Source organism: Nicotiana tabacum, chromosome 1, assembly GCF_000715075.1.
Source record: "Nicotiana tabacum cultivar K326 chromosome 1, ASM71507v2, whole genome shotgun sequence".
Lineage (NCBI taxonomy): Eukaryota > Viridiplantae > Streptophyta > Magnoliopsida > Solanales > Solanaceae > Nicotiana > Nicotiana tabacum.
Genome location: NC_134080.1, coordinates 34,996,112 through 35,012,687, shown reverse-complemented (window position 1 = coordinate 35,012,687; position 16,576 = coordinate 34,996,112). Strand labels below are relative to the sequence as shown.

General features: G+C 36.1%; 1 protein-coding gene across 14 annotated transcripts; it reads right to left on the bottom strand.

Annotated features, from left to right (window-relative positions):
- Positions 1-108: 108 nt before the first annotated feature.
- Positions 109-14,830, bottom strand: LOC107769072 (uncharacterized). Of its 14 annotated transcripts, none has more exons than XR_012707722.1 (25): positions 14,279-14,830; positions 13,633-13,832; positions 13,308-13,431; positions 13,100-13,194; positions 12,590-12,725; positions 12,276-12,341; positions 12,117-12,179; positions 11,526-11,576; positions 11,291-11,373; positions 11,090-11,204; positions 9,574-9,616; positions 9,252-9,454; positions 8,908-9,117; positions 8,442-8,651; positions 7,822-7,896; positions 7,466-7,640; positions 7,105-7,286; positions 6,685-6,856; positions 6,320-6,501; positions 5,817-6,171; positions 5,092-5,273; positions 4,786-4,864; positions 930-1,066; positions 767-845; positions 109-525 (listed from the first exon to the last, which is right to left on the bottom strand). XR_012707722.1 is itself a non-coding variant. In XM_016588253.2 (25 exons), the coding sequence occupies exons 1-25, from the start codon at positions 14,774-14,776 to the stop codon at positions 430-432; spliced, it is 3,669 nt and encodes a 1,222-aa protein (XP_016443739.1). In that variant the 5' UTR covers positions 14,777-14,829; the 3' UTR covers positions 109-429. The 14 variants fall into 14 exon arrangements, 12 of the variants coding, with proteins under 12 accessions (XP_016443739.1, XP_075105886.1, XP_016443731.1 ...); XM_016588253.2 differs by lacking the exon at positions 4,786-4,864 and having other exon boundaries at positions 5,092-5,282; positions 5,817-5,909; positions 6,000-6,171; ... (1 more) ...; positions 7,105-7,295; positions 14,279-14,829; XM_075249785.1 differs by lacking the exon at positions 4,786-4,864 and having other exon boundaries at positions 5,817-5,909; positions 6,000-6,171; positions 6,320-6,510; positions 7,105-7,295; positions 14,279-14,828.
- Positions 14,831-16,576: the final 1,746 nt, after the last annotated feature.

Here is a 16,576-nt window from a genome sequence, read left to right as displayed (position 1 = left end):
TAATGCAGAAAATGTTATCCCAAAGTAATATATTGTCCACGTAGAACATATATGAACCTTGTTATCCGTAAATACTTGAATATAAAATAATTCTGGGACAAAAAAACAGATTTAAAATCACGTGGACTTAGAAGAAGCAAAGGCTATTTACATTACCATGCTTGGTCTTGTTCTTTTCAAATTCGTTAGATACAATCCTCGGAGAAGCTCACAAGCTTTCAAAATAATCAGAGTAGCATTTTGAGGAGTTAGGCCTCTTCCCAAAAGGAAAAAGTCTAGCCAGCTTACTCAAAGATGATGTTTGTGAGGCACAAAAAGCAACTGAGAGTCATCAAAAGGATTTGAATGACCTTATATACAATATCAAATTTACACCCTAGAACAGTGTCGTTTATTGCAGAGGAAACCTTGAATGCAGTCCATAATGAACTAGATACCAAGATTATCCTTGAGCAAACGAATAAGCGAAGTGCTGCCCTGAGTTCTGTTCTTACGAGAAGCTCCTTTCTTTTCTGCCTTGACTCCCTGCAATAAGTTGTTTAAGTCAAATGTGTTTGTACAACAAAAGAGCTTGAAGTAGAAATATTGCATCTCAAACCGGGGGAAAGGAATTCCATCATGAAAATTTATGCATCCTACCAAACATGGAGACACTAAGTTGAATTATTTAAAATTGGATACAGATAATGGTTAATAAAAGGAAAAGGAAAGCAATGACAACAGTGGCTGCAACAAAAACCGAAAATGATAAGCACCAGGAATTCACCTTTGGTTTCTCATTCTCGTCCTTGAAGTCTATATTGCCTATATCTTTTAATAAGATAGACGAAACTGGTAGAAGTCTCCTGGATAAATTATTGAATGAAGATGAATAAGCAGCAGACAATACTATTAGGAGCTGATGTAAGCAAACTAAGCACGTGACATACCTTTTTGGCCTATCTGCATTCTGAAGTTTAGTGCAGGAACCATGTTTGGTAACTGCTTCAGGTGTGTTGTTATCATGGCATCCTAGAGCATGTACAACTTCCTCGGGCATTAACATTGTCGATGGACCCAATGGTTTCTGAATCATATAAGAAAATACCTATATTATTTCGGAAGAGCTCTGAAGATATAAACTTCAAAACAGTTCAGATGAAACAGGTGACACTGACAGTATTTTAGGCCACTTTGTAAAGCTGGCCCTTGCTTCCTCAAGAAATCATAGAATTAATGTATAGGCTTCTCTAAGGAAGACGAGTTGCAATAAGTACTTATCTATATATTTGTTCTACAGTAAGACGGTTTTCTTTAGAATAAACTATCTTATTCTCAAATATATTCAGAAGGCTTATCTTAAACTAAGCTACCATGTTTTCATACTGTTTAATTTAATATTGAAATATATATTTTTAGATTCAGACAAAACTAATGTAGTTAATAATAACCGAAATTATGAGCAAACATGGTGTCTGAATTTAAGGACATATCTATTGCAAACAGACACGATTTCTTGGTTTATTAAAAGCCAGTTATTGAACAGAAAAATAATGATAGAAAAAAATTATGGTCAATTGCAAGGTATGAGGATTTGAATTCCACATCGGTATTGTAATGTGATGATGTGGGTTTTATATAGCTTTGGGCTCTCCACCTTAATAACTAGCTTTGAAGGGTGTGGTTCTCCTATAGGTGTTTATCAGGCGGGCTGGGACGGGCTGAACGGGAAAACCCCCTGCATGTTCGGTTAGCGGGCGGGCTGGGAAAACGGGCTGCTGGCGGGTTGGAAAATTTCAGGTTTTGCCCGTTCGGGTTCGGGCGGTCCGGGCTACTGTAATTTTTTTAAATTAAATTTTATTTTCTTATTCAATATTATTGATACTTAAGTGTTTGCAAACTTTTAAGGCTTAGAATTAAACTTTGAAGTTTAAAGTTTAAAGTTTTAAATTTGAAATGTGTATTTTAAAATTATAAAATTAAAATTATAAAGTAAGTGGCTACAAAAAATTATTTAATAAGACCAATAGGCAATATGTAAGGAACAAACTCCGAAGGCTTTCATTTTATATTTTTAATACTTCAAATTAATTTGCAAGTTCTTTTTTGATTTTTTTATTTTTGAACTTGCAAATTAAAAGTTTACAATAATTATAAAAAATAAGAAATAGTACATCACATGCTTTGCATCATTTTTGTAAGTTCTTCCATGTCAACATGAGGTTCTTGGTTTCCGGCATTGGTTGAATCGGAACCATAAACCATTATATCTCCAATTTCTTGGTCCGCCTCTTCGTCTATCTCGTCACGCCCTTGATTTCGCCGTTCTGATCTTATCCAATCTCTGAAGCACCCTTAACATTTTGAGTTTGACTAGCATTACCAGGTGTAGGTGGTGGTGTTTCAAGATTATCGGGTGATTGAATATCATCTAACATATCATCCAAATCATCATCTATACCAAAATTTTCTTGCATTCGCTCATAATCTACATTTAAATTTTCAGGTGAACTTTCAGAAATATGTGTAAAGCTACTAGAAGAACCAACACCACCTCTTGTTCTTTTGGAAGTTTTCTTACTACCACCTCTACTAGTGCACGCTTTTTTGGCCGCTCTAAATAAATCCATTATGTAAATTAAAATAAGAAATTAAATTAATAATTCTAAATAATAAAATAAGTGTACGCCAAATAAGAGAAAGAGATGGAACGAGTGTATCGGGATTCCGGATGCCGCACTAATTCAATTGATAGACCGAAACTTGATAGTTGATACTTTATACTTGAATACTTAATACCACACTTCACTTGAATACTTGATATTTGATAATAATAATTTTGTAATGGCTAAACTAAATAATTGATGAACTTGAAATAATAAATAATTGAGAATTTGAGAATTTAAGAACTATAATATCAAGAGAGACTTGAGAGAGAATTAGAGTAGTAAGAGAGTGAATTGTGAGAAAAAATGAAGAAGAAGGGGGGCTATTTATAGATTTTAAAAGGTTAAAAATGTAATTTTTCAATTATTAGGGGTGGGAGGGCTATATTTTTAATGGGGTGGCCGAAATGGCCATTTTTGCAAAATCTAGCCGTTCCCCAATGGTCATTTCTCAATTTGACCGTTGGGAACGGTCCAATTAATTTTTTTAAAAAAAATTCCAACGGTAACCGAGCTGCTAACGGGCTGCCGTTAACAACCCGTTAACGGATGACGGGTTAGGTGCCCCGTTAAGCTGAACGTGTTCGTCCAAAACCCGGTCCCCCTACCAGCCCGCCCTATATGCTACAGTGCCGGGTTGAATCGGGTTGAAAACGGGTCTGCCCGGCCCGATTAACAGGTTTAGGTTCTCCCTAGGTTGTATCAATTATATCAGAGCCACCCACCATCCTCCGTGTCCATCATGTCATCGATGGTGACACTGGTATTGCCGCTCAAGACTAAAAATGTCTAGCACATATCTAACCGTCGAGGACGATGAATGTGGAACATGGTGATTTGTTATGTTCCATTGCAATGTATGAGACTTGAGTCCCACATCGGTATTGTAATATGCTGATGTGGGGTTTATATAGTCATGAACTCTCTCAACTCAATAGTTAGCTTATGGGGTGTGGTTCTACCTGGATTTTATCAAAAAACTAATGCAACGATCATCGTACTCCGCAGTTCTTACAGATTTTTTATACTGAAACCAATGATCTAACGAATTTCTTTTGCAGGGTAGACACTTTGATCTTCTCGTCAAATGCTAAAAGTTCCAACTCCTTTGTCACTTTTGGGTTTTTTACATCGTAATGCATTTTTGCAAAATCTACTAGCACTAAAGCCATTTGACGTGGAATTTAGCCTTAAGGAAAGACAGTTGTAGCTTGGCGTGAAGCACTTCTTCTTTCCTTAAGTAATTATTAGCAGTACTCACATCTCTCTACACTAACTGTTGAAGAGTCACACATCGGCTTTATAAGGGACGGGCGGACTCTTTATATGGTTGGACAATCCTCACCTCTTGAGTTAGTTTTTGAGGTTGAGTTAGGCCCAATGTCCATTTTTTAACATGGTATCAGAGCAGGACCCATCCTAATTCTCGTTTCCCAATGTTGAGTCCTCATATCGAATTGTCCACGCTCCAGATGTCTAGCCCCGTGCATGAGAGGGGGTGTTGAAGTGTCCCACATTGGCACTATAAGGAATGGCTGGTCTCTTTTAATGGCGTGGGCAATCCTCACCACTTGAGCTAGTTTTTGGGGTTGAGTTAGGTTCAAGTTCAATTTCTTTAACACTAACAAATTGCAATTCTGGTGATACTGGATTCTCAAGGTATTCGTAACTGCCAACCAGTAAATATATTATGGAAAGAAAAGGGATGCAAGAATCAATAGTCCGTACAAAGCTTAGAGGCTCAAGAGAGTTCTAACAACTAAAGAATAGTAGACTTTCTTTCCATATTTCGAATTCATAGCGAAGGGACTTTTAAGATGTCAAATTTTAGGAAAAATATTGGTTGTAGAACGTGGAAAAGATAAAGCTACATTTTATGAAATTTCACAACAAATACTGCAACCAACGAGGCCATGCTTAAACACTAATAGCAACATCATTGATTTAACATGCACTTTGGTAGGATGCTGGTAATCTGTTCTATTGTCTTATATAGTTTAAAATTTGAGTAATAGTAACAAGATAGAAATGAAGGGTGGCAAAAATCAAATAAGCTGCAAGTTCCATTTAAATAACTAATCCATTAAGCAATGTAAAATAACTTGATGAGGATAAAAAAATAACAGCAAAATTATTACACCTTTCTGATAAATGGAGCAGAAGAAAAATCTCGAAAATATCTTCCATGCATATACTGGTAAGGGGAGGCAAATTAGTCGCTGTTACACAGCAAAGACATCAAACCAACAACATTAATTTTAATTTACTGTTATTCTTGAATAACATAAATACTAGCTTGAGAACATGCACTGTTAGAACTAATGCATTTTAATATTAAACATAAGCAGGAGTGATAACTACCATAAAGGATACAACATGTGAATTACTTGTGAAATAGAAATTTAGAATAAAGGTGTGGTTTGACAAATAATATAACTGAACTGACCTTGTCCTCTTCACTTTGTGTTTGGTTCTCCACCACTGCAAAAGAGTTGTTATATTCAACGACGACAGATGACTCAGAAGAGTTGACTGTACATTCTGGAAGTACTGAATCAAAAAGCGCATGATCCTCTTCGAACGGGCTGGCCTCATCTTCGTTTATGAAAGTTGCTTGGGAAGTGCAGACTACAAAATCTCCACACATGAAACAGAGATTGGCAATTAGTGCACTCGAGTCAAACATCAAAGAGGATGTGACAAACAGAAGAATGTTACTCATGCTGTCCCATTTTTACGTGACACACTTTCCTTTTTAATCTATCGCAAACGGAATGATATCTTTTTTACCCCTCGCTAGGAGCTTCCCACTTTGCTCTCTTGGTGACTCGAACCCGCAACCTTAAGGTTGGAGGTGGAGATGCTTATCACTTGAACAACCCTTTGTCCCAAACAGAATGAAATATTTTTATATTTGGAAACAAATTAACTTTAAACTTCCCACTTTACCTATAACACGTGATTTTATAGCCATACAAATTTCTAGGACATTTTTTAAACTAAAAGTTTCAAAAGTCTTTTTAAACAACTTTCCCAGTCAAACATAGCCATATAAAATGGGGCGGAGGGAGTAATAGATATGGTACAGATCAAAGAGAGGAGAGGTAGTATCAAAAAGATTTTTTTACAAGTACTATTGAAGATGAATAGGATTCAGAACTTTACTATTACCAGAACTTTCCATTTCTTGCCCGTCCTTCTGATCAGTACAAGAGCGTGACCCACTTAATATAGCAGTTGCTTTGCCATTCAAACGTGTAATCTCTGCTTTCATTTCATTTGGTTTCATCAGATCTTGAACGCCGGTAGGATTTAGATCTTCAACACCAATAGGATTCAGAACTTTACTATTACCAGAGCTTTCCATTTCTTGCCCGTCCTCCTGATCAGTACAAGAGCGTGACCCACTTAATACAGCAGTTGCTTTGCCATTCAAACGTGTAATCTCTGCTTTCATTTCATTTGGTTTCATCAGATCTTCAACACCAGTAGCATCTCCAATAGAACTTTCGAGCTGCTGAGCAGTCTATAACAGATTGCATTGTTAGAACTAAAGCATTTCAGATTAAACATAAGCATGAGTGATAATTAGCATAAAGGATACAAAATGTGAATTACTTGTGGAATAGAAATTTAGAATAAAGGTGTGTGACTAATAACATAACTGAACTGACCTTATCCTCTTTGTTTTGTGTTTGGTCCTCCACCACTGGAAAAGAGCGGTTATTTTCAATGAAGAGAGATGACTCAGAAGAGTTGACTGTATATTCAGGAAGTACGGAATCAAAAAGCGTGTGGTCCTCTTCCAGCAGGCTGGTCTCGTCTCTGTTTATGGAAGTGGCTTGGGAAGTGCTTACTACAGAATCTCCGCACATGAAACAGAGATTGGTAATTAGTGCACTTGAGTCAAACATCAAAGAGGATGTGAGAAGCAGAAGAATGTTAAGAGATATGGTAGAGATCACAGAGAGTAGTATCAGAAAGATTTTTATACAATTACTGTTGAATAGGAATAGGAGATTCAGAATTTCACTATTACCAAAAAAATTCTCTTCTCGCTCGTACTCCTGATCAGGGCAAGAGGGTGACCCACTTAACAAAGCATTTGCTTTGCCATTCAAATCTGCACTCTCTGCTTTCATTCCATCTGGAATCTTCAGATCTTCAACACCAGTAGCATCTTCACAAGAACTTTTGAGCGTCTTAGCAGTCTATAACAGGTCAAATTAGTCGCTGTTACACAGCAAAGATATCTATCCAAGAACATTAATTTTAATGTACTGCTATTCTTGAGGAACATGAATAATAGCTCGAGAACATTGCATTGTTAGAACTAATGCATTTTAGGCTAAACATAAGCATCAGTGATAATTAGCATAAAGGATACAAAATGTGAATTACTTTCGAAATAGAAATTTAGAATAAAGGTGTGGTGTACTAATAATATAACTGAGATGACCTTGTCCTCTTCATTTTGTGTTTGGTCCTCCACCACTGGAAAAGAGCTGTTATTTTCAACGAGGAGAGATGACTCAGAAGAGTTGACTGTACATTCTGGAAGTACTGAATCAAAAAGCGTGCGGTCCTCTTCCAACAGGTTGTTCTCGTCTCTGTTTATGAAAGTCGCTTTGGAAGTGCGGACTACAGAATCTCCACAGGCAAAACGAAGATTGGTAATTAGTGCACTTGAGTCAAACATCAAAAGGGTGCAACAAAGAGAAGATCCTTAAGAGATATGGTACAGATGAAAAAGAGTAGTATGTCAGAAAGATTTTTATAGAAGTACTTTTGAAAATGAATAGGATTCAGAATTCTACTACTACCAGAACTTTCTTCTTCTTGCTCGTACTCCTGATTAGTGCAAGAGTGTGACCCGCTTAATACAGCAGTTGCTATGCCATTCAACTGTGTAATCTCTGCTTTCATTTCATTTGGTTTCATCAGATCTTCAACACCAGTAGCATCTTCAATAGAACTTTCGAGCTGCTGTGCAATCTATAACAAATTATCCTCACAGTTATATCATATAAAGAATGTCATTCCAGGGTTTACATATCCATAATTTCATTAAACAATGAAAATTAATTAACTAATTATTTAGAAGAACAAATATCTTTAGGAGGCCAAAAGTGTTCTCAGAAAGAAAAGACCAGAAGAAAGGAAAAGAATGTCTTACAGTGGAGTCAAGCCGCTCATCATTTCTCGCATGCGCAGATCCTTCCAAATGACAAGAATAAGCTTCAGATGTCACCTAAAAAGATAATTATAACCACAAAATAAGCAGCCTTCTTCCAACAAAAAGAAAGAGAATACCAGATTTCAAGTTGAAAGAGATGAAAGTTGTAAAAGGAAAAAAGTAAGAAACACGAAATAGAGTAATTCTTTTTGACAGTGTATATGGAAAAAATGCTTTCAGTCTCAAGCAGCTTTTCTACCTTACTTTTTCCACAAAGATGTGAAGACAAATTACACAGCTTCATTAGGGCACCAGAAAAAAAGTAATTCAAATTTCAAACAGCTAAACAATTCAATCTTCCATTTTATTACTCTGTACAAGCCAACAACCACCATGACCCCCCCCCCCCCCACACACACACACACACAAAAGGAGAAAGTAGTTTCTCATGTAACTACCAATTATCAAATGGATGGAAGAAAACCACTCTCAATCTACTTCTAATCTCGTCATGAAATGGAAGAGAAAGAACCAGATTAGATGTATGGTGGAAAACAAGAAAGAGATAGGTATTAAAGAATTCAAAAATATATTCTCCAAGATGATCCTTGCTTATTTACCTCGTTGCAGCCAATAGATTGATGATCCTCAAGATCTAAAGAACTTTTTCTTCTGAGTTCATCCACTTCTCTGAAGGAAACCTCACTTGAAACCCCCTTCCTGCAGCAGCAGTTACTTTGCCAATCCATCAGTTCATTCTCTAGTTCAGCCCATCTTGTTTTCTCGATGATCATGCAGTGTCTAGGAGTGCAGGTTTCATTTTCATCCACCTGTTACGTAAAAGCTACTATTTAGTATAAACAATTATAGTTCCTAAATGGTAGAGCCCAAGAATGAACCCTTGAGGACATTAGTTAAGAAAACTTTAAGCAAAAAGTATATAGTTAAGAAAAACCACTCTCTGTCTACTTCAAGATCTCATCATGAAATGGAAGAGAAGAACCAACCTAAAAAAGGTGGACAAGAAAAACGCAAGTAATAGACAATACCAAAAATACATCTCCAAAATGACTCTTGCTCATGTACCTCATTCTGATCAGTGGATTGACGCGCCTCACAATCTAATGAACCTTTTCCTCTGAATTCATCCTCTTCTCTGGAGGATTCCTCACTTGAAACTCCTTTCCTGCAGCAGCAGTTACTTTGCCAATCCCTCAGTTGATTCTCTAGTTCAGTGGATCTAGTTTTCTCATTACTTAAGCAATCTCTGAGGGTGCAAATTTCATTTTCAGCCACCTTTACATGAACACAACTACTCAGTATTACCAAACGTAGTTCCTAAATGGTAAAGCCTAATAATGGATGCTTAAGTATATTAAAATCCAATAGTAGCAATGTTATGCAAAGAATATATTGTCAGCACACTATACCTCAAGTTTTCTCTTGTATTCTTTCAAGACTTTCCACAAAGCCTTTCCAAAATTTTGCAGAATCTGATGATTTCTCTCTTTTCTTTCCAATTCCACGTGATCAACTCTGAGAATATTCCTCTCATTTGCTTCAATAGTGATGATCTCCTCAGACTGAACAAGAACGTCTGCCAAGCTGTCATTCACTCCTTCCACAGCAGCTTCTATCCAACAGAAGCAATTAACTTTAAACACGATCCTCTATTGGACAGATTTTATGGTCCAATCTACAGAAAAAAATGGAAGAAAGAATGAAAGAGACAGAAGAAAAGAACTTGAATACCTTCATTCGGAAGTTTAGGACATTCATCGCTTCTTTGATTGATCTGCAAGAAAATTACAGTTGACATGAATAAATAATAGCTATGAATCTTGTGAAGGCTGAGAGTTGTTGGGTAAGGAAAATCTACGCCCAGAGGCGGATCCATGACTTTAGCTATATGGGTTCAACATTTAAGATTTTTTGTATTGAACCCATTATAATTTAAAAGTTATGGGTCTACATCTACTATTTATTGCAATTTCATTGTATTTTTACACATAAATTTATACAGTGCATGAAAAGTACTGGGTTCAGATGAACCCGCGACCCGAAAGCTGCATCCGCCGCTGTCTACACCAAAACGACCAGAAGAAATAGCTGCCTAAAAGCTGTTGCTTGAATAATTATTAGCAGTTCATGATAATTTGGCACATCTTCTGAAGGATTCCCAACCATAATTACTGACTTTGGGTACAGAACAGCAGCATAGCCCAGTACATCATACACATATATATAACTATGTTTGAGTCACATGTAGTTAATGGTATTGACAAGTCTGTCTTCTTCCATGACGAGCCATTCTCAAAAAATAAAGTTTGTCTTCTTCTATAATGATTACATTTTATTTAATTTTGTTTCTAAGTCTGTAATTAACAATATATTTAGTTCAGTACAACTCCCGAGTTGTGATTGTAGTGCTCCTATTTTTAATAATGTTTTATATTTAACCATAATAGGTGAATGAACGAAAGAAATAGACTTTCAAAATTTTGAAAGCAAATTGACTAAGGAAATATATGCACATCATCCTAATGAAAGAGGACTCGAACAAAATTTTGTTTCTTATCTTTTCATAATCGAGAAATCCCTAGGGCCAGTGGCTTACGGTTTGAAACCTGGTGGATTAATGGGTCTGCTTTCTATCCTTCTCCTCTTAAATACTAGGCTTTTATCCGTGGCAGGGTTCAAACCCGTGATATGAACCTAACCGGCTGACCCACACATCAGTGTTGTGCTCCTGCCACTAGACCAATTCCCTGGGAGCAGAACAAAATTTTTGTTTCCCAACCAGTATGAATGTTTTGCTTGTTTGATTCTTTAAAGTTGAGACCCAAGACATCGTCAATAAATGTCATCTTACAAGAGTCACTTTAAAGCATAAAAGGACCAGACTGGTTTTTCTTTCTGGGTTGAAAGTTAAAGGATAATCTTGAGAGACTAACTGAAACCGGTAATTCAGTAAGCAACTTCCATGTGGAGGAGCAGAGCCATTGGATTGTAAATAGAGGCACTACTCATCTCGATATTAAAAGGGAAAAGGATATAATTTCATTAACAGGATGAGATGCATCTGCATGTCAAAGCCTAAACTATTAAAACATACAAGTTTGGTCGGGGAGTAAGAAATAAGCTTTCACCACCAACTTAAATGGAGAAAATATTGTGTTAGACAACTATCTCATCTGGTGAATCATATATTAAAGCAGAAAGCCTATGGTGCAGGATGTAAAATAAAAATGGTCCAAATAAGATATACCTCACAATTTTCAATTCGACTCAACTTCATTCTTTTAAGCTTCCCCGTGCTAGGCGTTGTTTGCACAGGCCTCTTATTGTGCTTTAAAATCCCATGTTCTTCAACAATGTCAAACCTACATCAACAAGTTCTTCATTCAGATGGTCATTTTTGTTACAGAAAAGGTCATTGCTAAACCAATTGTTACAACGGCAGTCATACTTGATTTTTGTATATGGTGAAGCCTGCCTTAGCAGAAAAGAAGTATCAAGGTAGTCTTCTTCCCCAGGTCTTACAGTTAGAAGCTGCAGCAGGGACATAGAAAGCCACAAAGGATACAATGTTAAGAAACCTACAGTTTTTGTGGAGCAGAAAAGTTTGATGGACTGCCAATATTTTAAGCAGTTAATGACAGTTTTAAATATCTAAATTGATTTCTGCAGAAGTAAATGCATACCAGTGCCATCCGCTTCTTCCCTTCCAAATAATCTCGTAAGTATCTGGTCAACTATGCAAAAGAAGAACGCGAAAAATTACTAAGGAAATGAAGGATTTTCTAACTGACAAAAAAAAAAAATCTATCGAGAGCTGAGTATGCAATTTCACCTTCAACGAACAAAATCATTTCATAAACAGCCTCAACATTGGCTTAGGGCTTAAAGACTCAAACGGGAAAAAAAGAAAAAAAGAGCAGTACAGAACATATTTACCTGTAATGTTGGTCCCTAGTTAACTGTGCAGTGATATCAATAAACCAAATCTAGCAGTACAATCGCATTTTTGTTCAAGCTATTTATTAATGTAAATTTGTCTGAAGATACTTGCCAAAGATATTAGTATATTTATTCTGATAGCTCTACTCTGTGAAACATTAATTACACCATCATCTGTGTTTTAATAGGAACTCTGTAAGGTAACATTGGCATAGAAGCAAAAAAAGATTTATTTTCAACAAGTAGAAGTAAATATAAAGGTAACGAGCAGTGACTATAGACTAATAAAATTTCCTGGAAAAGTGCCAGAGAAGGATAACTAAGGAAAACATTACCAGAGAGTTTTGAAAGTGTTTCTGCATAGGTTTTCTGGGGTTCTTCTGATGCTCCAGTAATGACTGCACAGAACTATCAGTAGATTAGGACCAAAGAAAGAGTGTCATACCTCGACATTAATGAAACGGAAGTCATAAAACCAGACTGATGCTACATACCTTTAAGCACAGGCCAAACACCATCGAAGTGTTGTTGATAAAATTACTTTCGAGCAATCTAACCCCCTAAACATGAGTAATATTTTTAGTGAGATGCCGCAAGCCAGAGAAATACATTAACCACCAAATTTGCAACATAACACTTAAGGTCTAAGAAAGAGTCACAATCTTCTTCTTGCGTCTGAAGATCAAGATCTAACCTAGACAGTCTAGACAATAAAATCAAAGATACTAATGGAAATGGATCTTTTAGAATTCAACAAAATATCTTCTACATAATGGTATGATTTCAGTGACCACAGACAATTTGTTACCTGATTTCCAGTTTTCTTTTCCCTCTCAGCTCCAGCAAGGTCAACTATAGTCAGCACAGCACTGTTTGAGTTATCACCAACTTTTCCATCTGCCCTCTTATATTCACAGCGGATATTTATGATGCACTGTGAACGACTGCAAGGGTATTAAAACTGCCATCATAATAACTACAATTGCAACATGACTATGTAAACTTAACATATCCTTTATGTCCGTAAACTAGAGATTATTTCAAAGATCCATACTTGCCAATACAGAGAAGAAAAAACATAGAGATCTCGTGAATGGTCCATCAATCATTTCAAGTCTGAGTAGTAGAAGAAGTACTATTACAGTTTGGTATTAAAAAAATCACTTAAGCAAGAAATCCAGCGTTTGAAGAAGCCAAAACAACTAACACTGGATATATTTAGGGAGAGACACTAGCAAAGGTTTCTCAATCATTTCAAACCACAGCATAAAGCAAAAGAACAGCCATAGACCTACATAAGCATTTATATCCAACTCACCTAGATTGACTGTTTGAATTCGTCATAGCTGTCGCACGTTTTAAAAGTCCACATGCGATTAACGATTCAGCTTGCTGCGCATCATAAAGTACGGCCTATTCAGAAGTACCAGAGTGGACACTTATTATTTGATCTCTTTGAACCACACAAGTTATAGATTGAAAAAAAAAAAAAAAAAGAGAAGCTATACAGCAATTCAAAGGACAACCTCTCGCACGCCTTTAATAGATGATTGTTGGATGCATAAATCAGCCCCATCTTGTGATAAATCAAATATCTTTTCAGATTTTCCTTTCTCAGAAGAGATCTCAAACATGGACAAATAAAATATCCTGCACGTGATAAATCATGAAGAAAAGAGTTTATTCAATGCAGCATTTGAAGGACTTACATAGAACTGCAACTGTTTATCCATAGTTAAGAATGCAATGACTGTTTTAAGACAGTTCAAAATCTCATGAACCAGGAAACTGCAATAACAAATATATCCAGCCAAACATTATAAGTACAATAAACAGTAGAAATTAAAGCACCTTCGTGACTTCTTCTTCTCTCCTTCTTCCTGTGATAAAATTCGACGAAGAGCAAGAGGCACCATACCAGGGTCCCTTCCACAGCCAAAGATGGTATGAGTCTTCCCAGAACCACTTGGTCCCAATGCAGCTAACATTCCACTCTTACCCTTCAAAAAATCCTCAACTAAAGGACTCACTATATCTTCGTACACTTCCCTCTGCAACAAAAATGCCAATATCAATCAACAACAGCAACTACTACTGCTGCTGCTTCTAAATCCGAAACTAGTGAATCCTCGATACATTTCAACTTAATACTAATAATTCCTTTCACAAATGTGTCGATTTAATACTTCCATCCCAAATTATGTGATACTCTTTCCTTTTGAGTTTGTCCCAAAAAGAATACATTACAATATTAAAAATAATTCAACTTTAAATTTTTCATTTTACCCTTAATGAGATGATTTATAGTCACACAAGATGAGATGATTTATAGTCACACAAGTATGAAATGTCTATAGCTTGTTTTTAGACCACAAGTTTCAACAGCTTTTTTTCTTTCCGTGTAGTCAAACAATATCACATAAATTGGGACGGACGGAGTAGTAAGAATACAAAGAAAATGAAATTTTTTTATTCTAAAGATATAAGCAAAAATAACCTGAGAAGCTTGTGACGAGAAGACATGTGAAAAACCTTCATAAACTTCTGATTTAATACGTTTGGCGTCTTGTAAGCTCTGCGGAGGCAATAGGGTAACGGAATGTGCATCATTCACTGTCACACAGACTTCATTGCTCTTTTTGAGCTTCTTCGGCAACGCATTGGTGGACTTAGGGTTTTTAGGCCAAGCATTTTTAGTTGTTTTCTTCATTTCAGCAGCCGTTTTTTCTATTTTCGCTGTTTCTCGTTGAGAAATTAACGGTCGGACTCTCAGATATACCTTGAGATTCTCTGATGATGATGGATGCTCTGTAAGAAGTTGTTTTTCAGGGACTTCTATTGATAGAATATCCTCAATGGGGAATGAAGAGATGTTTCGCGGCGGCGATCGGGGAAGCGTAGTAGGAACAGCGGAGGATGGTGTCGGTCTTGCTCTCCGGGGAGGGTTCCGGCGAACGGTCACCGTGTACGGCGGACATGGCGATTTCGTCTCCATTTCTTCTTTTGATAAAAAGTAGTAGCAGTACTAGTTCAGTACTAGTGTATTTTAGATTTTTAGTACATCAAAAAGGGCGGAAATATTTGAATTAGAGGGAGTGACGTAAGCTTTTAATTACCAGAACCTTTGAATTTCTAGGCCCAACCAACTTCCTAAATGGACCAGCCCATAGTTAAAGGTCCAGTCTATTTGTATTTTTATTGGGAAACTACCAGCTATGTCTATTTATAAGTAGCTCATTATAAAAATTAGTCAATTTATAAAATATTACTAATATTAGCCAAATATTACTAATATTATCCAATTACCTATTTGCTGCAAACAAAGGTCAATTTTTTGCTTTCTTTTTAGTGAGTGTTATTAGAATAGATTGGACACATCTTATGGAGCTTGAATCTCAGTTTTTCGATGATTTGGTGAAATTTTGAGGTGGTTTGAATTGAAAATTCGAAGTAAAAACTAAACATGAAAATAAATGATATGTGTATCACACTATGTATCATATGTGTATCATATTTGTATCAATTGTGTATCACATGTATATCCATGTACACCTGTGTGTGAGATACATGCGTGCTACATGTTTGATACATGTGTCGCAGAAGAATTTTTTAAACTCGATTTAATTACGAATTTTGATACAAAACCAGTCCAAATCACCTCCAATCTTCAATAAAAACTATATATTGACTTATCTATATGTTTTCAATGAATTTCAACTACATTCATTAAAGAAGTTCCTTTTTTGCTAAGATTTTTGGAATATTGTATATATATTTTTTTTGTAATTCATCACTTTATTTGCTATCTCATCCATAAAATTTCCTTTCTATCTTGCATCTAATGTTGCTAAACACGCTTAAAAATATGGAAGGTGATTTTTGCATGTGATTCTTTGAGAGAAAGAACCTTGTTTATTTGGTTTTTCAATTTTTATATGCACTTGGCTAGTTTTTGGTTAAGTCTATGACTAATGGCTAGAGGTTGGTAAACTAAAACTTATTTGGGATGTTTGTGTAAATTTTCCATTTTTATTTAATTTTGTTGGTACACATTTTAATGAAATATTTACTTTTTTAACCACAACATATATCATTAAAATTAGAAAAATTACTTTCGTTAATCTTTATTATGTTTTGGAGAAACATAAATATTTAAAGACATATAAAAATGTATAATCTTTCAAAAGCAAAATGACAATAACTAGAAGGTGCAACACTATGAGGTATGAGGGTAAGACTCGTTTCAACGATGTTAAGTATTTACCGTGAAAATGGTAACAACAATTAAATTTGTAAATGAGACTCTAAAAATACGTGATCTATTTTTATGCTAGTTGTTAGAGCAATAGATGCTAAGAGTATGAGGTTTAACGAAGAAGTACGGGCTAAAGCAGGGCAGTAATCAAGCCAAGAAGCTTGCAGCCCGAGCCTCGGACTGGTCGATGAAGGACTTCGAGGTCGATATCTGGCTCGAGCTCTAGCTATCAAAGTTAGTCGGGAATGGGATAACAGTTAAGGTATGATCAAACAAGGCTCTTTACGGCCAATACCAAGCAATAAATGAAGAATAAGTATGAAAGCAATAACGCTAAGAGTAGCCTCGAGCTAGTAAGGACGAATAAGTTAGAGAGAAAAGAGAGAGATATTATTGATCTTGTGGAGAAATAAATGGAGCAACATCATCCCTTTACAAAGTAGTGTGGGTTCCCTTTATATAGGAGAGGAACCTGGATATAGTGCAACATGCGTTAGTTACAAAGTATGGAGATGGGACGGCTAGACGTGATGCTTCGGC

Bases quoted from the DNA above. Each gene is read 5' to 3' on its own strand.
- LOC107769072 (XM_016588245.2), bottom strand. From the start codon at position 14,776: ATGGAGACGAAATCGCCATGTCCGCCGTACACGGTGACCGTTCGCCGG. The intron at 12,726-13,099 runs GTGAGTTGGATA...ATACCCTTGCAG, and splicing joins AATTCAAACAGTCAATCTAG to TCGTTCACAGTGCATCATAA. The intron at 6,511-6,684 runs GTAATAGTGAAA...TCATGTGCGGAG, and splicing joins GCGAGAAGAGAATTTTTTTG to ATTCTGTAGTAAGCACTTCC.